Source organism: Pteronotus mesoamericanus, unplaced genomic scaffold (genome assembly GCF_021234165.1).
Source record: "Pteronotus mesoamericanus isolate MK-2021 breed Mesoamerican mustached bat unplaced genomic scaffold, CSHL_Meso_final contig_50, whole genome shotgun sequence".
NCBI lineage: Eukaryota > Metazoa > Chordata > Mammalia > Chiroptera > Mormoopidae > Pteronotus > Pteronotus mesoamericanus.
Window position 1 is genome coordinate 32,139,738 of NW_026555186.1, and position 27,243 is coordinate 32,166,980.

Here is a 27,243-nt window from a genome sequence, read left to right on the forward strand (position 1 = left end):
TACGTCCCTCTGCATCTGCTTAGCAGGGGTGCTGCTGCCTCGCTCTGGGGTAGGCTGGACACCTTGGGTGAGGGTGGGATGCTTCACTTTTTAAAAAAAATTTAGCAAAGACAGTGGTTTGCCTGGGACTGTTTAAACTGGGCTCAGCTGCTCATAAACCCGTAGGTAAGCTGGTCGTGGAACCTGCTTCTGACAAGAGCAGCAAGATGAGATGTTCTCCAGAAAGTAGCCGCTTGTTTACTATACTTGGAGAGCAAGCTAATTAATGTCTATAAAGTGAAAAATATTGTTCCATAATTGAAAGCAGAATTATGATTCATCTAGATCTGTGATTTTCAACTGATGTGCCCTGAGAATTTTTAAAATATGCAATATATGACTTTTTAGTCAGGGGCACTGACCTCTTTTCCCTAACATTTTCAAATTAAAAAAAAAATGACAACAGCCAACATGATCAGAGTTGTCTGGTGTAAATGAATCAAAATTATACATCTTTTCTTTTTTTTTTGGCAGAGCAGCAAAGATTAATTTTATTTTGATGTGCCACAGAATTTTAGTAATTAGTATATGTGTGCCATGAGATGAAAAAGGTTGAAAATCTCTGGCCTAGACAGTACTTTCTATGACTCTTGGGTTTTTGGGGAACAGATTTATAATTAGCTCTTGAACATACAGGTGAGCTCTTCGGCAGAGTCATCCACTTCTCTGCAGAACGTTCTTTGCTCACTTTTTTGCTGTTTCAGGCTTGTTTGTTCCTCCATTAGAAAGGGGAAAGGGATTGTTACTAAATTTCAAATCTATTCTCTTCCCTCTCAGCCAAGGAGCTCTCTAAAATAGAGTGAATTAATGGGGGAAGGATCGGAGCTATTGACTACACTTAGTGTTGTGGGTTTTCGGTATGTTATAAGTAGCTGGGCTCTCTCACCCCTACCCTCTTTGTTATGAAAAATTGGGTACCTTAGCTGGCAATTGCCTTGATTTTCTTCTAGAACTACTAATTTAGAGGCAGACTGCTATCAGTTAGGGGATTATGCAAAGCGGTACTTGAAAGCACGCTTATTCCAGGAGCCTTCACCTAGCCGGAGAGCCCTGCAGGCTGTCTTGGTGAGAAGTGTATGGGATGAGGAGGCAGAACGCCTTTGGATGGAGGGGCCTCCTGTTCCTCACCGTCCCATGACTAGGGAGTCTCTACGCACTGCTGAAAGCGCGGCTTGAAGACATTCCCAGGATGTGATCTCAGAGTAGAAATGCAGACCGATGTCTGTGCTGATGGCGCTGCCCTCCGTGCTTCCCCCATAAATGTGGGCATCTAATAAATATTAGTAAATACCCGATAAAAGCCACCACCTTCAGAAGAGCAAAAGCAGACCTGGGGACAGAGCTGCTAACACCTCAGGTCAGAATGCAAGGTGCTACCCCAAAGGCCCCGGGAAGCTGTTATACTGGGCTAGTGCACTGGTCGGGGCTGGGCTCATGGCCGGCTCTGCCATTTACTATGACCAAATCTTTCACACTTTGTTTCCTTTATCTGTAAAATGGGAAAGAATCCTTATGTTTGGAAGATTGGATGCACGAAACCTCAAGCACCTGATTGACCCATAGTGAGCAGTGTTATGGTAGCTATTGTTCATATATGTTATTAAAATTAAACCCACTGCCCCTGGGTTTAATTTTACAATTTTTAATGGCTTAGAAATTACAATTTTCTAAAAAATTGTAATTTCTAAGCCAGTAAAAAATAAATATGTTGAATCACTGTAACTTGAGTTAAATCTCTAGTCTATTAAAAACTTCATAGGGTTGGTGGAATTTCTGCTTTTGACAAGCAGTTAGTCTGTTTATAAACAAAAGTACAAATAAATAATCTAATTAAACAATACTTTCTACTGCTAGAAGGATGAATTGAGGTAAAGCAGGATCAGAGTGTCACAAGGGTGAACATATCTCAATCCCAAGTTTTAATTCTTAAAGAAACATTGCAGTAGGATTGTCAGTTTTTTAAAAAAATTTTTAAACAGGCACACGTATATAAAATACAGCCTCAAGTGACTTGATGATAGTTATATGTTTCCCTATGAATGAATTTTCAAAAATTACAATTAAGAAATGTGTAATTATATTTAAAAAATCTAAAGAATCAATTGTGTCTTTGTAATATCGTAATTTATTACTCTTTTCCTGTGTTCTTGGGAAAGGGGCGTGTGTGTGTGTGTGTGTGTGTGTGTGTGTAGTTTGAAGAATAGTTCATTTTAAATGTTTTAAAATATATTTCTTAAAAATATGTTGTAAAACAATTAAAACGGTCAGAGCAGAGATGAGCGTCTTGGAAGTGGTGATGGAGGAGGAGAACGTGTCTGGTGTTGCGCGCCCTGCCCACTTGCTCACACTGGTCTTTGTTTGCGTTTAGATCCCCAGGTATATCATCACACTTCACGAACTCCTAGCTCACACACCCCATGAACACGTGGAGAGGAAAAGCCTGGAGTTTGCCAAATCAAAACTAGAGGAACTGTCCAGGTACGCAGAGAACTTACAGTAATGGCCTGTTACGGGAAAGCAGTAAGTTAGTCTTCTGTGGAAACCTAATTGTATGTCCAGGGAGCAAGACGCAAGACGCAATCCAGCTTCTCAGATCCACCTGAAAATCTGATGATAGCTCTCGAGACTGGATGTACTTTGGTTTAAGCTTGAGAATGTTCGTATTTCTTGCGCGTAATAGGAAAAAAATGACTTTGGGTCGCACTTTTGTATTCTTATTTGTCAGGAAGCTGGAGAAGGTATATCTTGGATTTATCAGTAGCTTTTCAGTGTTTCAGACAGTTATTTATATCTGTTCCTTTAGCTTATATTGGATAAATGGTATAAAGGTCTCTAATTTATTCAGCCTCTAACAAATGGTATCCTAATGGCAATCTTCACTGAAAGCTTTTCATAAAATGTGTTGCTTTCCTGTTGCATATACCAGCAGGAGTCCCAGGATACTCATTGATCACTGACCCGCTCATCATTTAGTCATGACTCACATTGACCTTGCTTTGGGTCATGGCTTGTCGAAGCCGGGACGTCCAGTGGAAGCCTGACAGCCCCAGTTCCACTGATCCAAGTTCCCAGGGGGAGCTCTCGTTTGTTTACCTGCGAGGGCAACACAAAACATCTCTGACAGTGGTCCTCTCTGTGTTGTGTCTGACAGGGTAATGCATGACGAAGTGAGTGACACTGAAAACATAAGGAAAAACCTTGCCATCGAAAGGATGATCGTAGAGGGCTGTGATATTTTGCTGGACACCAGCCAAACTTTTATCCGCCAAGGTAAGTCCTTATTCGGTGGACCCACCATCTAAGTGATCTCTGCTTTTGTCGCATTATCACTGGCAGATCCAGGAAAGCATTTGGGGGCAGGCTTGACTTAGCAGTTTGATTAATGTGGTTTGTGCAGGATATTCCCACGGTCCTGACCGAGGCTGTGGTTGAGACCCACCTCTGTGCTGTTTCTTTTCAGGGGCCATGACGCACCACAACACAGTAACAATAAAGCACCAGTGGCACAGAGAGTTACATTGTGACTGCGCTCGCTTCATTGGGCCTTGCATTCTCGGCAGCTCCAATGAGGGCAGATCGGTCTGGCCGATTGGAGTGTCAGTGCCAGGTGGTGACGACACCCGGGCACAGGCCCAAGAGAAACTTGAATTACTTAAATCTCTTTCATATGGCAGTGGGGACAATGTCCGAAGTGGAAACAGCTGTCTCTTGTTCCCATTTTTCATCAGCACTGCTGGAGGCTCCACATGATGTGGTTTGATTCAACTGGTAGCTCCAGTTACCATGACCTGTCACGCTTGGGCCCTGCCACACTTCAGTAATGGCGAAGGCATCTTGTGTGTGGCATGTGCTTTGGTCGCCTCACCCAGTAAATTAAGTTTTTGAAGAGTTGAAGATATTTGTGCTGGAAACCTTGGAGACAGAATAGCTTAACGATGCATATTCCTCTGCGTCTCGCTTTCAAAAGTGCAGAAAGTAAACCACACCCCAAATTCTATTAAAATGCTTAGGCGTTTTTGGGGAGAGGGCATGCCTCATGGAATTGATTTGAGACAGTATATTGCACACATTTATAATTTTGAGTTTAGTGAAGAGTGGCACATAAATTTGGGACTAACTCTTGATGTAGTTTGTAATATGCCAATATTATTTAAAGATACTTTGCGTTTCCATTGCGTACCAAAATGTGCTGCTTAAAATATTTTTTTACCTCATCACACCAGACATTATTTGTGCTGTGCACGTTAATTTTTGCATAGGATACTTAAGAAATTTAACACATGCAATTCTACTATTATTTATTTACAAAGAGAAATCACACATATGTTAAAGTTTGGGAGTATATTTTAGGAAATGATACCTTTTTTCATTTTTGGATTTCACTATTAATTAAAAAAATAATAGTGGAGTGTAATGCTAACAACGCCAGGCCTTCTTAATTTCCCTTCTGCCCCTCTGCACCCGCGACGTCCCTGCCCTGGCTCCTGCCTTCCAGGCGCTCGCCCGCCTCTGTGACCTTACCTGTGCCACCCTCCGATCCGGAGGCCGGGATGCCCTTACCCATCTCTCTCATGCCTCTTAAAGGTCTGCTTGTCCTACCAGGCTCAGGTTGCACACCTCTAACAAGCCTTTTTAAAATTTCCCCTTCCCCTTCCCGACCCCTCCCCTGCAGTGAGAATGGATTAACCCTCCTCCTCGTTTCCAAGGCTCCTTGCTCCTGGTGCAGGTATTTTATCCTCGTGTGTTATAGGTACCTGTTGGCATGCCTGTCTGTCCCAGGAATTATGACTCCGAAGGACAATGTTTGTGCCTTCTCTCTTGCCTTGTATAATGTTTTCTCTGATAGATACCTTAGAAGACGGTCATTGGATTAAGTTGAATTGCTTGTTGAATCGCAGTTTTGGTTGTAAGGTGTCTTATTTTGTATTTTTGTTGTGTTTAGAGTTTACTGAAAAGTACTTACTACTTGACTTTGAGCTTTATAATATTTGAGAATAGAAACAAAATGTTCTATTACTAGTATTTCATTTGTGAAATAACTTTTGATTGAAAGTGGTGATTATAAACATTTACTATATTTCTACAAACTTAGACTGTTTTGATCTAAGTTTGTGAAAACATCTGTAATGAAAAATGCCCGAAGTTTGAATATATTGAATAAGTCATATTTCTTTTCATTGCACCTGGGGGAAAAATCCATCACAAGCCACTGCTCCCTTTAATTCAAGCCTGGATGTTATTTATTGCTTGGTCTGTATCATATGTTTAAGGCACTCCTGTGAGCTATTAATATATCTGATGTTATTATTGTATTGATGTTAATGCAATGATTTGCCTTTCAGCAGTATTTTTCTGTATGGTTTCGTTTGGTTAGTCTGTTTAGGAATTATTCAGTAATGGTGGCTTAAAAAAATCAGACTTTAATATGAAAGTAAAAAGTAATCAAATTACAGACAGTTTTTAAAGTTTGTCTTGTTTTGCTTTCGTTGTATCTATTATCACTCTTACTAAATATCCTTCACAGGCTTTAAAACCCTTGGAGGTGGTTTAAAAAATAATTCTTTGAAACTTTGAGGGATTCTATTTTCTATGAAATGGACTACAATCATTTCTGTGTTATTTACTGTTAGGGGTGATATCAGGTGTGTTCAGTGTGTGGTGTGCATGTATATGTGTGTGGTTTCAACCTTAAATGAATTTTTATTCTGAGGAAGAAAAAAAATATGTCACCCATGTTCTCTGAATGGTCTCCTGAGAAGAGCAGCCTCAGCTGATCTTAAATGTCAATCCGTAGGAATTTAGTAATTGAAATAAAAGGACTTTTATTATAAACTGATTCTGATTATTAGAGAGATGATGGGTAGGATGCAAAGGACTGTATCGTAGCAGTGGACTGATATTGTCGTTTACCTTCCAAAATCTATTTAAAGTTTGCTGAACAAATAAATGTATAAGTGTCTGAGGCAATAACAGGAAGACAGTGTAGCCTTGTCACGGAAATTCAAATGCTGTCTTTCCTGCTTTTTTGTTGTGATATTGGGCAATTGAATTAACCTTTCTTTGCCTCAGTTATATCTCCTTAAGTTGTAGAACCTCTATTTTAGGGTTCTTGTGAAGATTAAGGGAATTAATGCTCACAGAAGCACATAAACTAGTGCCTGTGAGATTATTATATAAACTTTAAAAACCATGATCCAAATTTTGGAATGGGATTCTATTTTCAATAGCATAAAATATACATGAAGTTTAGTAGAAGATCAAGGTACTCTAAATTGACATTTTGTACGGAACCCATTATACAGAGTCAATATTGTCTTGTGGAAATGTGAATCAAGAAAATTCAATAAAGGTGACTGGATTCAGAGCGAAATGCATTGAGAGTTAGACATGGACTTCTTGGTACCTTAATCATTCCCACACTCAAAATTAGGTCCTTTCAGTGTACCAGTGTCCTTTGAAATTGTAGCATGGGGTCTAGCAATACTTACACCTTCTCAAATGCCTAACCCAATACCTGGAAACTGCTCTTCATCCTTTTTCACTACTAGTGGAATTAAGATTAATGGCATTATATCATTAAAGAGACAAGACGTAACAAATGCTAGTGTGGATGTGGAGAAAAGGGAACCCTTGTGCACTATTGGTAGGATTGTAAATTGGTGCAGCCACTATAGAAAACAGTAAGGAGATTCTTCAGAAAATTAAAAATAGAACTACCATATGATCCAGCAATTCCATTTCTGGGAATATATCTAAGGAAAACAAAAATACTAACACTACCTTGAAAAAATATCTGCACCCTCACGTTCACAGCAGCAGCATTATTTACAATAGCCAAGCTAGGGAAACAACCCAAGTGCTCATCGATGATGAATGGATAAAGATGTTGTGATATGTACACACACTCACACACTCAATGGGGTATTATTTAGCCATAAAAAGTATGAAGGAAATAATACCATTTTTGACAACGTGGATGGAAACTGAAGACATATACTAAGTGAAATTAGCAAGACAGAGAAGGACAAATACTGTATGAGTCCACTTGTGTGTGGAATCTAGAAAACAAAACAAAAAACTACAAACGCATAGAAGAAAAGATCAGATTTGTGGTTACTAGAGGGGGGTCAGAGGTGGGGGAGGTGGCATTGGAGGAAGGTGGTCAAAAGGTAGAAACTTCCAGTTCTAAGGTAAATAAGTGCTAGGGACGTGATGTTGAGCCTGACGGCCGTGGTGAACACTGCTGTATGGTACATAGGGAAGTTGTTAAGAGAGTAGATCCTAAGAGTTCTCACCACAAGGTGAATTTTTTTTTCTTTTTATTGTTTCTATATGATGGATGCTAACTAACCTTGTTGTGGTAATCATTTCATAACATAAGTAAATCAAACATATATTGTGCTGTGTGCCTTAAACTTATACAATGATGCATGTTAATTAATTCTCAATAAAACCAGGGTTAAAAAACGGTAAAACAAAAAGAGAAAAGAAAAAAAGAAAACAAGCATTAGCCAGTCTTGAATGCTGCTCTATGGGATTTTAGTGATTAAAATAATGTTGTGTTGCACGTTGACCCCAATTATTAGGCAGAGATGGTAGAGATGCAAAGGACCATATCCTAGCAATGGTCTGATACTGAGGAATCACTAATTTAATACTAATTATTTCTCTATTTGTATTAACTAGAGAGGAATCTTGAAGTCTCATGGTTGTGTTGAAACATCATGTCAAGTATAAGATTAAAGTGAAAAATCCACTTAACATGTTTTTTCAATATAATTATTTTATAAACCAAACCAAAGTGTTGAAACTGCTCACTTCTAATTGAGCTGTATATATTTCTATACAGATACCTAAACATGCAGCTTTCTAGTTGGATATGAGGTGAACAGTTATAGATCAAGCATATTTGAGTGTAGTTGCCAAGGAAACATTTATTTTTTTAAACTCAAAGCTGAAATTTACAGTAATTGCTAATACATGAGTTAACAGTGTATCCTATAATTTCTGATTTATGAAATAATTAAATGCTAGAAGCATTTACCAATGAATGTATTATTATTGAGTTTTCATAGCCTTGGTGAAATTCTTTCTGGAAATGTCTCCCAAACCCACTTGTCCACCAAGGTGTCCGCCTAAGCCCCTGTCTGTCACTCTGCCCCCACCGATCTGCCTGGGTGACTCACGACCACCAGTGGCAAAGCTGGAACTTACCACCTTTTGCCATCGATCCCCTTTTCAGGTTTCAGTTTTTATGACGCTGAATCCACTGCCATCTCTGGGCCATGCCACTCTAAGATGCTAAACACGGAGAGCTGTTTAGCCTCTCAGGCCTCAATTTCCCCTTGTGTAAAATGAGGGGAAGACCCGGGAGCTCTGAAATATTTCCTCTGGCTTTGATTCCAGCCCGTGAGTCCCCTGAGTACAATCCTTTTGCTGCTGTTACTTGTTCCTCTACTTCTCTAGGTGTCCTGCCTTGAGCTTTTCCTATCCCTTCTTTACTCTTCCAATTTAATTGCTTGCTGTCTATGTTCTCTGCCAGTTTGCCCCCACCTTCCTCATCTCCCCCATTCGCTCTCCGCCTGCCTGCTGCTTCAGCAGGATCAAGCCTTCTCCTGCCCTCCATTCGCCAGTCCCATGCCCTGCCCAGGACTCTTTCCATGCTATTCTGAGGCCCCAGTAGCTGCCTCTCTCTGTCAAGGAGCCCACCCAACGCCTAGGTAGATGGAATGTGGGCATGGAAGCTTTGAGCCCTTTACCACCCTGTACACCTTTAGATCTTCATTAGAAAGTAGGTGCTTTTTGGAATAGTCATGTTAATGTGAACATTTTGTGATCAACAATCATAGTTTTACGATTTTGGGTCTATGAAGAATTTATTGCTTTTACTTCCTGACTTTAATCTGTGCTCATTAAAAAAAGTCAGGAAACCCAGAAAATATATGAAGAGGAAAACAGGTTGCCTGCAGTCTTACCTCTCAGAGATGGCCACTGTTAATTTTTAAGGGTTTTATATATACTGAATGGTGTTTAAGAAGTTTATCTGAGCCTTTCTAAGGGTGCATTTGAAGAAGATGGTAGAGATTAACAAATAGTAAATAATATTGGCTCAGGCCACTTCAGAAGTAAGGTATTTGCACAAATCTTACTACTTTTGAGTTTGATATTTAATTTAGATTGGAATTTTATTTTGGAGGTGGAAGGTCCTTACTAGGGTAAAATTATGTAAAGTCTATATAAAATTTCTCACATGGAATGGAAGATAGTTTTGATCACAGGAATGCCCTGAGTATAGACTTTATGAGGTTTCTTTTCCATTTAGATTCCACCAAGAATTTTTATCATGTATAATTTAAATGTAAACTGAAATAGCTTATCTTTTAAAAATAGTCTTAACTAAATTATGTTGAATTATATAATTTGTATATTTTTATAATATGCATATATTGTACATTCCATTTTAAAATACAAAGTAAATGCTTTTAATATGTTACTTATCCTCCTTCAGTGCTTCAGGAAGAATAAATTCTATTTGCTTTTTATTATGTTATTTTATTACCATATGTGCTTATGCAATATGTACTTTATTGTTAGATTAATAAGTTCATTGAGGTCAAATCACCAAGGACAGATGGCAGAAGTGCCTCCTTCTTTGAATCCAATATGGCTTTCTTCCCAACTTATTTTCCAGCTTAGGGATCAATAATCAATTCTAAAGTGTTTTATAAAAATAGTAGGAACTGGCATGACTCTTAAAACACAATGCATTGTTTCTTCTGCTCAAAGTGTAGGGGATTTACTCATTCCAATGGTGCATCCAATGAATCTTCGGTGTTTACTGCATCAGGAAGGGCTCTCCCTTCACAGAGTTTTAATTGCTGTGTATTCTTCATTTTTGTGATCACCAGGTTCTCTTATTCAAGTACCTTCTGTTGAGAAAGGGAAACTTAGTAAAGTTCGCCTGGGTTCATTGTCTTTGAAAAAGGAAGGAGAGAGACAATGCTTCTTATTTACAAAACACTTCTTAATTTGTACAAGAAGTTCAGGAGGAAAGCTGCATCTGCTCAAGGTACTGGTTTTACATGACTATTCCATTTATGTTTCGTGCATTTAAGAAGCATTAAGGTTGATTTAATTATGACTTTCCAATACTGGTATCATAAAATATTGTCACAATTGCATAGTGAGGTAATGTACAGGTACCAATCTTGACATTTACTTTGTTGTCATGTGGCTCTAAAGAAATAGAAAGTAAGTATGCATTACAGTTAAGAAGTACAATTAAAATCATAACTTGAATAAAATTATTACTAGTTAATGACTACTGAGCTACAAAAATCTTATCATATTACTGCAGTGCCTATTTTTATTAATAAAGTTTTACTGAAACACAGCCAGGCTCAGGCTCATTTGTTTACATTTTATCTGTGGTTGCTCTCCTGCTTTTAAAAATGGCAGATTTGAGTAGTTGCAATAGAAATCATATGGCTTGCAAAGCCTACAAGATTTAGTATCTGGCCCTTGACAGAAAAGATTTGCCACTCTCTGCTTTCTGTTATTAGTGCCTGAAAATATTGTCTAACACCATGATAATGGCTTTCTACTCCTTCAGCCGCTTCCTGGTTGGTGAGTTCAGCCTTTGCTGAGCTGCATTCCCTCCAAAGGCCCCTAAGGTGCCATCTTGTCTCCTGTAGACTGACTTGCTAAATTTAATAAACATTGGGAGTGAGAATGGGTTGGGGAGAAGAATCATGAAGTTAAATGAATTCAATTACTTTTACACATGTAAATTTAATTTTGGAATCTATAAAAGTTATTTATGATGTTGAATTGCTATGCTTTCTTCTATGGCAACTTGAGTATAAAGTCTGCAAATCAGAGCTTCCCAACGTATGCAAGATTCTTGGCCTCCTAATGAAAAAATGGCTTCTTTCCAGACAGGTGGGGTTCTGTCTCTAATAGAATGTACCTTGATTGAGGAGCCCGATGCAAGCGATGATGACTGTAAGTCAGAATCCATCACTTAGAATTATGTTAGAATTAAAAAGTCCTATGGTTTTCATTTGTTTATAGCTAAAAAGAGCTGCTTAAGGAGACAGTAGAGATGCTGAGAATACACTCCCTGAAGTCATTTGTGTATGAAAAATTCTGTTGAGCCATCTAACCTGTAAACCTTGTTAAACCATCGTTGAGAATTCACAATTTACTGAATTTGTCTCATGATAGTGAATTTTCAGTGTCAGGTAGAGAAGAAAATAATTAAATTAGAACTCTGTAGATAATGGAAATTAAAAACAAAACAAAACAAAACCTGAAATGAAAGGGAGACCAGGATCATAGTCCTGAGTTACCTGCAGACCTGAGCTTTTTTATCTGCTTCTGAGCTTCGTAAAGCCTCCCCTATGATGGAGAAGTACCATATTGCTGAAATGGGATTCTGGACTCAAACACTGATCACATTACTACAACTACAGGAAAGCAGCTATTACTCATAGTTTCGTATTCACATCTAATTTTTTGGTTTATGTGTATTAAAGCCAAAGGTTCTGGACAAGTGTTTGGACACCTGGATTTTAAAATAGCGGTGGAGCCTCCAGATGCTGCCCCTTTCACTGTAGTCTTGTTAGCACCTTCACGCCAGGAGAAAGCTGCTTGGACAAGCGACATAAGTCAAGTAAGCCAGTGGCTTTTGCTAAAAGCTTTTTTTTTTTTTTTTAATTTCATGACATTAAATTTTGGGGAGAGTTTTTAGAGTTGATTTATTTTTATAAAAAATTACATCTCGTTGCTCTATATTACCACTATATATTTTGATATGCTGGAATCATATGCTTTTTGTTTTCTTTTTATGGTTAAAGTTTACATGAAATGTAGTTATTGCATTTTAGTTCCTGGGCATTTTGTACAATTTTAAAATGTAATCACTCGTGTTGAACAGTGTTAAAATATTCCTGATGATAATAAATTCACCAGTGACCCCAGCGGATTTTTTTTTCTTATTTGTTCCTGAGGTAGGAAAATGGTGAGAGATACAAAAACAGCCAACAAGGGCTATGGTGAGAAGCCACAAATGAAGGACTCACACAAAGAAGACATACTGTCTGTAGTATGAAATCCAAAATTGAGCTTCTGTATTTCATATGGAAAAAAATAGGAAAAAAAATTGCTTATTTTTCCCTAATCAGCAATATCCAATTAGGGCATCATTGCATTTATTCAGGATTTGGAAATATGTCAAAATTAGTCATGATTGGACTTGGGCATTTTAAAATCAAAGCTGTACATTAATTTTGGCTCCATTAACCAACATAGGAGGGAACTGTTTGTGTAAGGAAAATATTAAAAGAAAGCTTGATAATTATCTTCAAAGTTGTTACCTCAAGAAAGATGAGGGAAATAGAAAAGGCCTATACTATAGATTCTTTTGTCTCTTTTATCTTGAAGAGCTCGTAGTAATTTATACAAAAGACTTAGGTAAAAATCTGAACTATGCCATAGTTATTTAGATACTTAATTTTTTTTTCTGAGTGGCTGAAAACTGAGGGAAATAGAAAGAGAATAAATGTCAAATATAGTTATTTTTATATGGCAAATAAATTTTTCAGACTTAGTCTCATTTGACCTTTATCACGGTATTCTGAAGGTAAACAGAAATATTTGTCCCATTTCACAGCTGAGAAACCTGAGGTTTGGAAGGCTAAATGCCCAAAGTTACATAACTGTGTTGAATCAGGACTCAAATGTAATCCAGGTCTTTTATTAGCACTCTAAACATTCTTTACAGGATTTTTACTTACATACACCCACGACTGCTTTGATGGTGAATAAATAGCTAAGAGTGAAGATACTTCTTTTTGGCTAACAAAGGAATGAAAACGTGGGATTTCCTGTATTTGCATAATTACATCTTTGTGGTGATTTATTAATGCTTTCATTAACTCTATGTTGTATGAATTCATACTTTAGTTTTTGTTTGTAATGCATCTCTGACCTATGAAACTCCGAATCATTCGCCGGGTCTATGAACGCTGATTGAGCAACCGCCTTGTGCTGCCAGGTACCGCTTAGGTACCTGGGATGCGGCGATGGTCTCTGATCGCATCAGGCATACTAGTAGGGAAAAAAAAGGAAGTAGACAACATAATGCAACAAAATTTTGTAAGTGTTGTGAAGCCAAGATAAGTAGGAAGAATGGGGAGAATAGCAGTAGTAAAAGGTGTTTCTCTAGCTGTTTCTAGCTTCTACCTTACTCACCTGGGGATCCTAAGATACATAGTTGATAAAAGCTTTAAATGACCTTTCTTAGGGTGTCTGGTGAGGCATTGTTAGGAGGGGGACATGACCCTTGGGGTGCATGAATGAGTCTAGGCCCGGTCCTTTAAAGATAGGTACCCAGTGCTTTGCCTGACACAAGCATTCAAATGTGACTGTCTACTTAGACTGTGTCCTGTGGCGGGAGCATACAACATCTTCCTGTTTCTCCAATTTGCTATGGCCAGTGTGCTAAATTACATTAGAATATTTCTACAATTGAATTGGAGAAGGACATTAACAGGAAGTTATATCTTTTTGAGGGATGATGATATCATTAAATGAAATTACTATGTTCAGTAGAGCCTTGATATTGTATGGCTTTGACACTTAGGATTTCACTCATTCAACAAATCGTGTTATGCAGTGATGCTATATACCAGTCAATGACAACAAAAAGTTCCCTTGCCTTGTGTAGCTTACATTCTAGTATAGGGAAAGCTCAAAATGAACATCATAAATAAGTACACACTATTTTATGTTAGAAGGTGACCGGGCAGAGTAAGAAGGTGATTGGGCTACTGGGGGTATGTATGTGTAGATCACTACAGTTCTTCAAAGGTAGTCATCTCATTCTGAAGACAGCATCCAAACAACTGTAGCAGGTGATGGAGATAACATGCAGATAACATGCAGGAAGGGAAAGCCATTCCACTCAGAGGGAACAGCCATTTCAAAACTCTAGAGCAGCAGGACACTGAATATTTTGAGTAATAGTATGAAGGTCAGTGTGGCTGAAGTAGAATGTGAGAGGGAAAAGAAAGAGGAGGTCATTTAAGTGGAACTGCTAAGTAAGCAATGGCATATGAAAGTCCAGTGTTTAGATCCAGGTGGGACACTCTATGCCATTTAGGTGATATTTCAGGATATGAAACTGTTGAGATCACCCAGGGAGCAACTGTAGATAGAAGTGAGAAGAGGGCCATGGCCTGAGAGAGGGGTCGGGGAGGACAGCGCAGAGGATTCAGAAGGAACCACCAGTGCAGTCGGAGGGTAGCTAAGAGGCAATGGTGTCCTGGGAGTCAACAGGAGAAAATGTATCAAGGAGGAGGGAATGGTCACGTGTCAGCTCCTCCTAAAAGCTGATAAGGCAGTGAGTGTTCTGAGGTACGTATTGATTTTCCTGATGCATAGTTTGAATGATGAGTGGTAGGGAGGGAGCTCCCTCCCTATTAGTTGAGCCTAGCCTGCTGCCCAGCAGCCTCCATCTCAACTGGCTTTGTTCTCTGCTTAAAGTATTTTCATTTTATTGGGGAAATTACGTGCTCTTCATACATAGATGGAATTTGTCAGGCTCCCAAGTATGTCTCTGGATATATTCATTATTAATAAGTTGAACCTACTGAATGCTTAAAAATGTACTCTTTAATATTTTATGATATATATGTAAAAATATGGACACTAAAAGGAACTAAAAATTACTCCCAACACCCAGCACACTAAATAAGTGTTTATCAAAGTATTTTCCATGGATAACTTTATTAGAATTACCCGAGGGTTTTTAAAAGTGCAGATTCCTGAACCCGCATTTCAGATACCTCCAAGTTTTAACAAGTTCCACAGATCACTTTTGTACAATTATATTAGACAACCTCCATCCTGTGAATCAGCTGTTTCTGTCTCTAAATCCACCGCAGTCCTGCCATAGAGAAATAATTTTACAGTTTGGCTCTCAGTGTATATATATGTATCATTTTTGCTTTTTACCTCATATGAATCTTTCTATATATCTGTAAATTCTTCATATTGGTGTCTTCTAGTATATATTAGTATATATATTCATATATCAGACTATATATTTACAGGTATATATTCTACCACATCAATGTACCACTTTACTAGCTTTTTCCAAATATTAGGCATATGATATAGGCAGTTTCTTGGTTTTAGCACAAATATATGCTGTGGTGCTAAACATCTTTGTGCAGGGAGTTTCTTTCCTTTCAAGGTCCCTGGCTGGTATATTTTCACCACAGCAGGTAAGGCCGGTACAGAGGGCCTGATCACTTTCATGATTTCATAATTCATGACTCATCAGACTGACAAAATGCTTCAGGAAACTTGTAACTCATCGTTCGACTACATGACCAGCAGGGCACTTGTGCAGCCCTCTTTAAAATCATGTCAAAGTTGAGTTTTGTCACATTGATCAGACTTTCTATTTAATAGAAAACTGATATTGTTTTCTAGTGGTTTCAGTTTATACTTCTGTAATTATCAATGAGATTATCATTTTATACTATTTCTGTTTCTTGTAAGTTCATGTCAGATGGAGATTTATTCATTTTAGCTATCCACAGACCAGGGAAATGAACGTTTTCTTTCAATTTTCTTTCAACTATTATGAGTGTAATTGCTGTTATTTTGTCTTTTATTTGTCATTCTTTATTTTGCTAAATCTGAAATTTTTTGTGACTTGATTTGAAGCCACCTTGCTAAACTACTGTGTTACACTTATCACACATGGCTATTATTTAAGATAATAAAGTGGTTCTTGAGTATTGACACAATCCCAGTTTCACATAAAGCAGTCTGAGCAAAAATTAAAACTTTTGGTTAAGCCAGGCCTCTGTCTCTGAAGCTGTAATTTTTAGAAGTTACAATTGCTTGAATGATTAATTACACTTTTAGTTACACCGGCAAGGCCATTATTAACCGTTGGCACCTCCAACAAAATGAGCAAGTGGCTAATGGTCCTGAGCAATAATTCTTCCTTTTTTCATCTATTTATAGGAAAAAAACTGAAGCTGGAGATTTGACCATTCATTTCAGTGTAGTGCATTCACTTGTGCTTGTCTTACTGTCATACAATAATGGTGTATAAAACACATTTTTCTGTAATTATGGGTATTAACTAAAATACAGAATTGAAGTTCACCTCTGAGCTTCCTGGTTTGGACAGAAGTGTCAAAATATAGACCCATATAGACAAATGTGTAGCATGCTGACATGCTCTTTTCCTTAGAATAGCTTTTCTGGAGTCAATAGGGAATTTTCTATTGTAACAAAAAGGTGAATTAAAAGAAAAAAAGTTGTATCTACCCTTTCTTCCTACTACCTAGATATGTTAAGAAGGTAAAAAGCATGGTGACATAGTAGACCACTGACCTTTTGAATGGCTATTGCCTGAAGCAAAACCCTCAAAAGTCCTACTGGAGGAGTCACTCTCAACACTTTAGGAGGACCAGCTGTGTCGGAGCGGCCTGGGGCTTTTGTAAACTTACATATTCCCAGGACCCTCACTAGTCATAGTCATCAATACCGAACTGGAATAGCCATGGCCCAGGAATCTGCTTTTGTTACCCTAGTAATTTTAAGGTTTACTGTAGTTCACATAAATTCAATGTTGCCCTTTAAGATAGGTGGCACCTTGCTTATTATCACATATTTCTTGAATAAGGGACCTGAATTAATTTTCCAAGAGCTCAAACTCTTCTCCGTAACACTACCAAGACACATGCTTATATGATAATGAATATTTACCATGCCTTCCAATGTAATTATTCGTATACACATTCATTTAAAGGTATCCCCTGATTTTCTCTTTCTTTTTTTTTCTTGTTCAAATACATTTGTCTCCATTCTCCCCACCACCACTTTCCCCTGCCTCACCCACCTCCACATCCCACCCTCAGTCCTCCCCGACTTTGGCTTTGTCTATGGCTCCTTTATACATGTTCCTTGATTTGACCCTTCCCGTCCCCTGATTTTCTGAAGTTCATATTATATCACTTCACTTTTAAAAAAATATATATTATTTCCTTATATTGTAGTTTAAGGAGGTGAATTGAAGTATACTTTAAAATATCCCATTATACTTCCAGAGTTGGGATCCTCTATACTTGGTTATTGAAATAATGGCATAAGACATGAGGAATCAAATTTTTAGAGAAAAATCTGAAAATGGTTGATATACTAAATGGACTGAATAGTCAAGTGATGCCAGTGATCTGAAGATTTTTACATGCATATTTACTCTTCTTTAATTATTTTAAAATCCTCACCTGAGATTGATATGTTTATTGATGAGAGAGAGAGAGAGAGAGATCCCATATGTGCCCCAACCAGGAATCAAAACCTTAACCTACGTATGTGTCTTGATCAGGGATAGAACCCACGAATTTTTGGTTTACGGGATGACGCTCCAACCAGCTGAGCAACCCAGCCAGGGCTACATATTTACTCTTTCATTAGATGTTGGGGGTTTAGGATAAACTGGAGCTCTGGATCTATGTGAAGTTACCTGGCAATCAGCTTCTTCACATCATTTAATTGCAGTCATAAAGCACCACATGGGTCCTAGTTACTAGAAGTAATTTCTGATTTTAAAGTTGTTAAAACTTTTTTTATTCTCTGTTTTGTTCACTGGGAATATGTATAATTCAAAATAAAATCCTTATCTAACCCAAAGTAATTGCAAAGAGAAATTTTAAATTGATAAAGCATAGATATAAGTAAAGAAGGCAGAGAAAATCAGCAAAAGTTCCTGAGTGTTCCTTTTAGAAAGAAAAGAGAAAAAGATGAACAGAGTTTCATATCTGCCAGAAACAGGAGAAATGATACAATGCATCCTCATCAAACCAACATGGTGCCAATAGAAACTCTGCTAGAGAAACTAGTAAAAGGAGGGAATTTGTTGGCAAAAACCAACCAACAAAAACAAACACAACCAAAACAAGCAGCTGAGAAGCAGGCACAGACCTTACTAGTGAAAAAGAAGACAAATTTCTTCTAAAGAAGCCACCATTTCTCCTCTGCCTGCCCTGCAGGGCAGAGAATGAATATAGCAGAGGGCAGTCACCACCAGAAGGTAATAAACCTCTGAAGTGGTGCTGCACCTGCCAGACAATTGTGATAATGCGATGTTGTGGTCAGAATATTTGGGGAAGACATTACAGCATTACAGGAAAACAGGCTTTATATCATCTTCAGGTATTGCCAGGTGTATGATTTTGATGTCTAGACATTGAATCTGTTCATCAATGTATAACATTTACCTGCCATTGTGTGTGTGTGTGTGTGTGTGTGAGAGAGAGAGAGAGAGAGAGAGACAGAGACAGAGAGAGAGAGATGAGAAACTAAATTGTTTTGTGGCTATATGCAATTCTGAGAATGTATGATCTGCCTTAGTTTTCATGTGGGTTATAATTGTCTATTTTTTAATTTCACAGTGCGTGGACAATATACGGTGTAATGGTTTAATGACTATAGTGTTTGAAGAGAATTCCAAAGTTACTGTGCCACATATGATTAAGTAAGTGCTATAATACTTTACTTTGTATTTTAATCAAGATCAAATTGGTAGAGAATGTACAACTCTGAATAAAATATTGCTTCAATATCATTCTGCTTCATGTTGTGAATGCTTCTCGACAGTAATATGATAATTCATGGTATGCCATTATAAACAAGACGATCAAAAGGGTTTTGCAGATTTATTGTTTATTGACTCACAGCATAGAAAAACTGTTTTCATACTGTTCCATATGCCTTCACTCAGGATGAAAAATATTACCGAGATTTTCATGTTCAGTATAAAAAGTTGGGACAGCCCGATGTGTCCAAGACCAGAGCATGGATCAAAGTATAGCAGATGCTTTCGGCTTCCTCCCAAGGTGTAAATCTTACTTCTCAGATTTGGTTATAGAAATACACTTAGATTTTGAAGACACTTACGTGAGTCATCTGGCTTTTCCATGGTACCATCATTCTACCCGCTGCCCATATATGGATCTGTCCTGGATCCTATTGTCCAGGGATGCTACCCTGCTTTCTGTATTGTTTTGTTAACAAAGCAAATCCTATAATTTAAAGTGATCAATAGGGAAACTATAGTTTAAAATGAGAAGCTATGTGTCATAGCTCTCTATATTAATGCTTTTGTCTATATGTACTTTTCTCTTTCCAAATTCAGAAATTGTTTTGGGAGTATTTTGGGAAGCTGACTAGATTGTTTCTTACTCTCATTCTCTTGGTTATTTGCATTCCAAATTCTAAGAATAAAATGTATTTTAAAAAGAAGTTCTGTTACATATTTTTAATGTTACATGAAACTAAGAAAATGTGTGTTTTCTATACATTTTTATGTGGGTTTTTGGTGGCTCTGAGTTGTTTATGCTAAGGTAATAAATAACATTAACTTTCATCTTCACAGGTATTAACTATAATTAGTATCATTCCAATGGTAAGGCTTTTAAAACATTAATTATTGTATTAGGTAAAGGCAGAGTACATTAAACTAGTGCCATAATTACTATAGAAGAAATTATAAAAGAATGATAGTATTTTAGGCTGGGTGAAAAAGGTGAAGGGATTAAGAAAAAAAAACCCCAAAACTCATAGAAACAGGCAACAGTATGGTGATTACCAGAGGCAAAAGTGGGTAGGGGGACGTAGAAGAGAGTAAAAGGCAGATAGGGAGACTTGACTTTAAAAAAAGAATGATAGTATTTTAAATTACTAGTCAAATTTTAAAATATTTGGGGTAGGGTTATTTAAAACCTCTAGGGCAAAGATTTCTTTGGTATTTAGTTTTCTAGGTTTTTAGTTTAGTGTAGTTTTTTTTTTGTTTTGTTTTTTTTAGAAAACCAGATTGGTTAAAGATGTGTGATGCTAAGATTAAAGCCGAGAAAATCAAGTATAAAATATTAAATCAAAAGGTCCAAATTGTGACTTAGTTTTAAAATTCACATTGTTGGGCTAGAGTTTTCTGATTAACTTTCTACCCATGAAATTCTTATTTTAATAGTTCATAGCATAATATATATTATTTTTATTTGTTTAAAAAGTATTCTCTTGAAGGTTAGACAGCTGTGAAAATCCAAATTCCTTTAGAGTGAGGATATGTAAGTTAGACATTGCAGCCAAGGTATAAGCTCCTAAATCCAGAGCAGTTGCATACCCACTATTCATACATTTTGTTGACTTTACAAGTTAATACTGATAAAAACTTTAGTTTTGTGCCTGATCGGTTTTGGCTGGCACCCAAATGCCTCTTTTGTCCCTTGTGATGGCAGTTTGACCAGCGTCCATGTCTAATCCCATTTATGTAATTACCTCCCTAATAGATCGAGACTTTCCTGCCTTTGGGTACACAGAGGTGATGCTCTAGTGAGTAGGAACTGTTTGTAAGGGCAGAAACCTCTATCTCGAGCTGTAAGAAGTTTCTTTTTTTTTTTCCATTGTTTTAAATTGTTGCTCAAATACAGTTGTCTCCATTTTCCCCTCTGCCACTCTCCCCTGCCCCTTCCACCCCCACCCCCCACCTTCAACCCCACCCTGCTTTGGCTATGTCCATGGGTCCCTTATACATGTTCTTTGATGACTCTTCCCCTTCCTTCCCCCGTTACCCCCCTCCCCCTCCTCTCTGATTGTTCTTAGAGTCACACATTTTGATGCCCATCTGTACTATGCTAGATGTACATCCAGGGCAGAGTTTCATATATTTCTTTCTTCTATTTTTCCCTTCCTCGCTGAGCCTGATTCTCCTTAATCAGAGGAAACAGGATGACTTTGCAATTTCTGTTCCTTATGATAGTCTCTTCCATGGCCCTCTTCTACCCTAAATTTGGTATTCTTGCCTCTCTGTTCATCTCCTTGGCTCTTTACCATGAAAAAAAAAAAAGGAGACATTTTGCAGAGTTGAAAGAAAAGTTATCTTTCTTAACCATGTCTTGTTACTGATATGACAACACTTTGCAGGCACTCACTTCCTTTTAAATCTTACTAATTATAATAAGTGATATGGGTTTGATGCTTTAAGATTATTTCTTTAAGTGTTTACCAAAAGGGAACTATTATTATCATAATAAGCTTAAGTAACACATTATATCTTGAAAGTCCCTTAGGAAATAAAGACCTTGTTCAGTGTAATAAAAGAAAATTAAGTAATTTCATAATATTTAATTTTTTAAATTAAAATGTAATCACAGTTTTGAAGGACAGTGGTATAACTAGTTTTATTTTATTTTAATAATATATTTTAATTAACATAACATATCCAAAATGTTGACATTTCAACATCTACCAACATAAGAAGTATTACTGAGATTATTTACATTTTAGTCAGTTTTATTTTACTTTCATTTTGGCTACAGCATATTTTTTTTCCTCCTAGTGTTTTGATTGAAGTAGTTATAGTCAAAAGACGCAAATCTCAAACTACAATCAAAATGCAAAATTGTAACATTTATTAGGTGAAAATATCCCTTTAAGTGGTGTTTTACATTTTGTGTCTTAGGTTGAGGCTTGCTTTCTTTTAATAATAGTTGACCTCAACTTTCCTAGAAAATAGAGGTTTTTGGTGGGAAATGGTGAGAGGAAAAAAAGGTGATTGCCTCAGTCAGCCATTTTCAGACAGACTGATTCATAAAAGTTTCTAAGGTCTTTTTATAAATGAGAAAATTAAGAACCAGAAAAGTACAGTTATTTGAGGGCCACATAACAAATGGAAAAAAGAGCCACACAGTTTTCAAGAACCTCCAAAGATGTGCTTGTGCATTTTCGAGATCAGCAATGAGTCTAAAACTAGCAGCCCACGCTTAGTCGATCCCCTGATTCCTCGGCAGGGGTTAGCAGCCCATTTAAAATGCCCTTTCATGCCCCCATATGAAATACTTCTGCCTGCACTGAGCACATTTTGGAGTGAGAAGTTTCCAAGAGCAAGCTAAGGAAAGCTATTGATTCCTTTTTATCCAAAAGAAAATAAATATATAATTGGAAACCCCTCGAAGAGCTGAAGGGGATAATGAAGGGTACTCTCAACAAGCCAACTGATTCTTACTTAGCAAGCAACTGCCTCACTGAACATCACCCGGCCCTGTAAGCATATCCTTTAATCAAGGGGCGAAATCCAGAGCTTCATTGATCTCCTGTTGGGAGGTGCCTCGATGAAGGGTAACAAAGGACCTCAGACAGGAATGTGAGGACTCAGGGCAGGCCTAAAGAAGGTGGGCATTTCTCTGAGCCCCACTTGAATTCAGCTTCTGCTACTAAGTTTTCCCTCTTGCAAACTTTGCTCCCGCGCGGTCCCCTTTTGCCCTTTTATCAAACGCTCACCGGAGCGGAGCGGAGGCTCTGAGCACTGCGGGGAAGGATCTTGAGGGAAGCAGTGTGAATCCTCTCCCCAGTTTGCTCTTCCACCTGGGGAGGCTGCTCAGGCTCCCAGTCTATGGGTCCAGTTGGGTTGAGGAGCAGCCAGATGGAAGGTTTTATAGAATGAGGAAAAGCAGAGCGCTGCAGCAATATCTAGAAAGGTTCACAGCCTGTATTTCACCCTTTCTTTTGAATTAAGGTAAAATTGGTATATAACATTATATTAATTTCAGGTGTACATTATAATTTGATATTTGATAATTTGAAAGTGATCACCACCCTAAGTCTACTACCCATCACCATGCAATTGACCCCCTTTGTCCATTTTATTTTTTAAAAAAATGAAGACATATTTAATACTGCAGAATATTGAAAACATAATGAAAACAAAGCATTTTACACAACTTTATAGAATAAACTGTACTCATGAAATGGATAGCTTTAAATGCATCAATAAGCCAGAAAGAATGCAATAAATTAAGCATTCAACTCAAGATGTTAGAAAAAGAATGGCAATATAAACTGTAAAGAAAGTGTAGGAAGGAAATACTTAAAAACAGACATTAATAAATTAAAATATAGAAAAACAGTAAAATTGATAAAGAAACAGTTCTAGAGAGATAAATACCTAATTATATAATCTATATAATACCTAATATAGTAATTACAATAAGAACAGACATTAGTAAATTAAAATATATAAAAACAGAATTGTTAAAGAGCCAGTTCTAGAGGGGAAAAATACCTTATAATCTATTAGTTTGGTCAAGAAAAAAGAGGGAAGCACAAAAGCATAAAATTAGAAGTGAGAAAAAGAAATAACCACAGATACATCAATCATACCTGTCTCCCGCTCCCTCAACCCCTCTGTGGGGAGTATGTCAGACATTACATTTTAAAGGCATTTTTGATATCCTGGGGCATTTTGATTTAGGAGCTTGAGCAAAGCCCCTCTTAATTAGGTCTTTGGCCTCATTTTCCTAATAAAACATGATTGAAGTAGAGAGAGAAAGGAAGGGTGGCAGATAAATGCTACCCCAAAATATGCCACTTTGTTATATTGGTTATGTTGAGCCTTAGGAACTTGTAAAACAGCAAATGCAAGGAGAGGATTTCTCTAAACTCCCCTTATCTGACTAAAGACAGATCCTCTAAATGAAACTTGATTGTCTTAAATCCCTTCCCAGGGAGTTTTGTCAACCAGGGAGGATTGACGCTTGTCACAGGAGAGGAGACTAGAAGCCGACATCACTCCCAAACTGTCACACACTATTTTATCCCCCATCTATTCTTCTAAAGGCCCATTCATCTTTCCTAATAATCATTAACTCTTCCTTAAGAGGCTGCCATTCTCCCTTCCCTTCCTCTATTAAGATGGTGTTTAATCCTGAATCTAAGCACTTCTTCCTGGGTATCTCCCATGTATCCATGTTAATAAAATGGTTTATTTTTCTCTTGCTAATCTGTCCTTTATTACAGGGGTCTCAGGCAAGAACTCAGGAGGGCAGAGGGAAAATTATTTTTCCTCCCCTGCAGAAGGAATCTACAAAATGAAATGAATTATTATTACCTTCTCCACAATCAAGTCTGGGCTTCCTAAATTATAATAGCACATTTGATATTTTCATAACCCTGCCTTGTTGTATGCAATGTGTCATATCAATGTCTTTTATCAAATGCAATGGAATGTCTATATACAAGTGTGTATTTACCAATACATGAATACTCAGTGGCCCAGAGGAAGCCGTGTCTTGGCCTTGTTCTCATGTTCCTGCTCTGTGCATAGGTCTGACGCCCGTCTTCATAAAGATGACATTGACATTTGCTTCAGTAAAACACTCAACTCCTGCAAAGTGCCCCAGATCCGTTATGCCAGTGTGGAGCGCCTCTTGGAGCGGCTGACAGACTTGCGGTTTCTTAGTATCGATTTCCTCAACACCTTTCTGCACACCTATCGTATTTTCACGACGGCAGATATGGTACTGGCGAAGCTTTCTGACATATACAAGAGGCCTTTTACCTCCATCCCTGTCAGGTAGGCCCGGGCTTTGCCTCTCATGAAAGTGTAGCCCTCTTGGTCCCTGGGCCTCCCGCAGGTGAGCAGCCCCCTCTACAGAGCTGTTCTGACGGTATTGTCTTACCTGTGAACTTACCTCACCAGTAGGAGAGGGTGAGTAGAGGTCACAGATAACTCCTGAGGGAGGAAGTTGAGAACCCCGAAGTCCCCAAGTGGCCTCTGCTTGCTCTGTGATTTTCTGGAAGCTAACTCCATTATCCGAAGCTTTTCTATTTTATTTTTTACAGTTGTGCATTTCAAACTTTACGATGTATAAGAATCGCCTGGCTGTCTTGTGAAAGTGCAGGTTCTGATTTACTAGGTCTGGAGTAGAGCCTAAGTTCTGCATTTCTAACAAGCTGCGCAGAGATACCAATGCTACTTGTCCTTGGACCACAGTTTAGTAGCAAGGGATTAGATGTGGCCTAAAAAGTGTCGGTGTACCTTTGGCCAGTGTGTGGAATACAGGTACCATCAAAACAGGAAATCCAGCAACAGAAGTGTGATGATATTGTGGCCTATTCATGTAGGGAGCATGCTCTTGAATGGCATGAAAGGAATTGTTTTCACTTGGCTGCAATCTGTCAATAGCTTTTGCTCATATTTTTAGGTCACTGGAACTGTTTTTCGCTACCAGCCAGAACAACAGGGGTGAACATTTGGTGGATGGCAAATCCCCACGCCTGTGTCGCAAATTCTCTTCCCCACCACCCCTAGCTGTGTCCAGAACGTCCTCCCCGGTGAGGGCCAGAAAGCTGTCGCTGACTTCTCCCTTGAACTCAAGGGCAGGAGCATTGGACCCGACCACCACCTCAGCGTCCGGCAGTCCCACCACCACCCACAGCCCTGCTGCGTCCCCACCGCCGCACACTGGTAAAGTACCGTTGGATCTTAGCGGGAGCCTTTCTTCTCCAGAACAAAGCCCAGGATCTGTAGAAGAGCATGTAGATAACCCCCGCGTGGATCTGTGTAACAAGCTAAAACGAAGTATTCAAAGAGGTATTATCCGGCTGCCGCACCCCGTGTTTGCTGGCTACCTGCTTCCGCACCATTCCTTCTGGACCCCTAGTTCCCTTCTTTATGACCTCTGTACAGAAAGCAGAATGTAGACAATGGGCAGTTAGAAGAAAAAAATGCCGGTAGTTACCTCTAGCTTTTTTGGAGAGGAGATAAAGGTTCGCTCTCTTAATGTTTCTTAATGTCTCCTATAGAAAAGGCTACTTGCAGTTAGTTGTCTGTGGAAAAATAGCATTTTCTGAATGATAATCCTGGAAGCTTCTTCCTGGAATATCGTTAAGGCTGCTTGGGTAAAGAGCCTACCTAGCATGATACTCTGCATAGAGGTAGGTTGTGAGCACCTTTATCCTTGAGCTTGGCCCTCAGAGCCTTCGCCTCCTGCAGTGTCTGCCTTAAGCGCCTCCAGCCTCCCCTGCGACGGATGATCTAGCCTGGAAGAATTTAGATGGCTTCTTCAGTTTAGTTACCAAGGCAACACTCCATATTATAAAGGAAATGTAAGGGGAAAAAATCAAATCTGAGACAGTGTTTATTGTCCATGGCAACCAAAACGGGTTTTTAGAAGGTGGATTAGATGATTCGTTTTCCTGATTAAGTTCTCTAATGACTTCCTATCATACTTAGATTAGAGTACATTCTCCCTGCCAAGGCCTTCAGACCCTATGAGAATTGGATGCTATCTCCTTGTCACCCCCTGCTCCTGCCATGCTCCCTCATCACCTAGGCTTAGTTATATTGATTTCCTTTTTATTTTAAATTTTTTTATTTTTATTATTATTTTTTAATCCTCACCTGAGTACATATTTATTGATTTTAGAGAGAGGAAAGGAGAGAGAGAGCGAGAGAGAGAGAGAGAGAGAGACATTGATGTGAGAGAGAAACATCAATCAGTTGCCTCCCGTCCATACCCCAACTGAGGATCGAACCCACAGCATTTTGGTGCACAGAATGATGTCCAGGGCTGATTTCCTTCTTGTGTTTCGGGAACATCTTAATCATTGCTGCTTCTGGGCCTTTGCATGTATTCTTCCCTCTGCCTGGACAGTCTTTCCCCATATAAGCCCCATAAGATTAGCAACCTTTTCTATCTTGTTCACCTCTGTATACACGTGATACAGAGGTGAACAAGATAGTGCCTTGGCGAGTGCCTAGCATGTAGTAAATTTTTGTTAAATGAATGAATCAAGCAAAACTCTCAGTGAACTTATCGAGCGTCCTATGGCACATTACCTTACCTTCCTCAGCTTGGTGCAATGTAGGTAGGGGTGGGTGGAAGTTATCCTTGTTGCTTTCATAATCCAGTGTTGTGAACAAGACAGGTTTCACAGCCAAATTAGCAAACAGCTTTAGTTTTTGCTGCATAACAACTAATTTACTTACTGGTAACACAAACAAAACAAAACAAAAATGGTAAATTAATCAGACAAAGTGCCCAGATCTAAAGAAGGATTACTCAGATGAAAGCAGAGACCCCTGCTTTTGTACCTGCTTGAAGCTTTTATGTACTTTCTTGCTCAGATCATTCAAATAAGCTTCCCTAGTGAAGTATTTAATGGCATTTTAACAGGAGTGGTTGTCATTATCAAAAGTAGCACCCTTTTTAAACAAGAAATTCTTTAAATTGACAAGTTAGCAACTAAGGAGGAGGAAAGGAGGAAGATAATTAAAAAGTCATTAGAACAACAAGTTTCAGCAGCATCATGATGAATTCTTGGGAATAATGAGGC

At 38.3% G+C, this 27,243-nt stretch overlaps 1 protein-coding gene across 1 annotated transcript in view; it reads left to right on the forward strand.

The window, feature by feature from the left end:
* Positions 1-27,243, forward strand: part of RASGRF2 (Ras protein specific guanine nucleotide releasing factor 2) — a 189,458-nt gene that overhangs the window by 84,193 nt on the left and 78,022 nt on the right. The window contains 8 exon segments of the mRNA XM_054578547.1: positions 2,408-2,517; positions 3,191-3,309; positions 9,948-10,108; positions 10,977-11,043; positions 11,577-11,713; positions 18,522-18,604; positions 24,230-24,478; positions 25,110-25,498. Of these exon segments, the coding sequence (XP_054434522.1) occupies positions 2,408-2,517; positions 3,191-3,309; positions 9,948-10,108; positions 10,977-11,043; positions 11,577-11,713; positions 18,522-18,604; positions 24,230-24,478; positions 25,110-25,498 (1,315 nt within the window).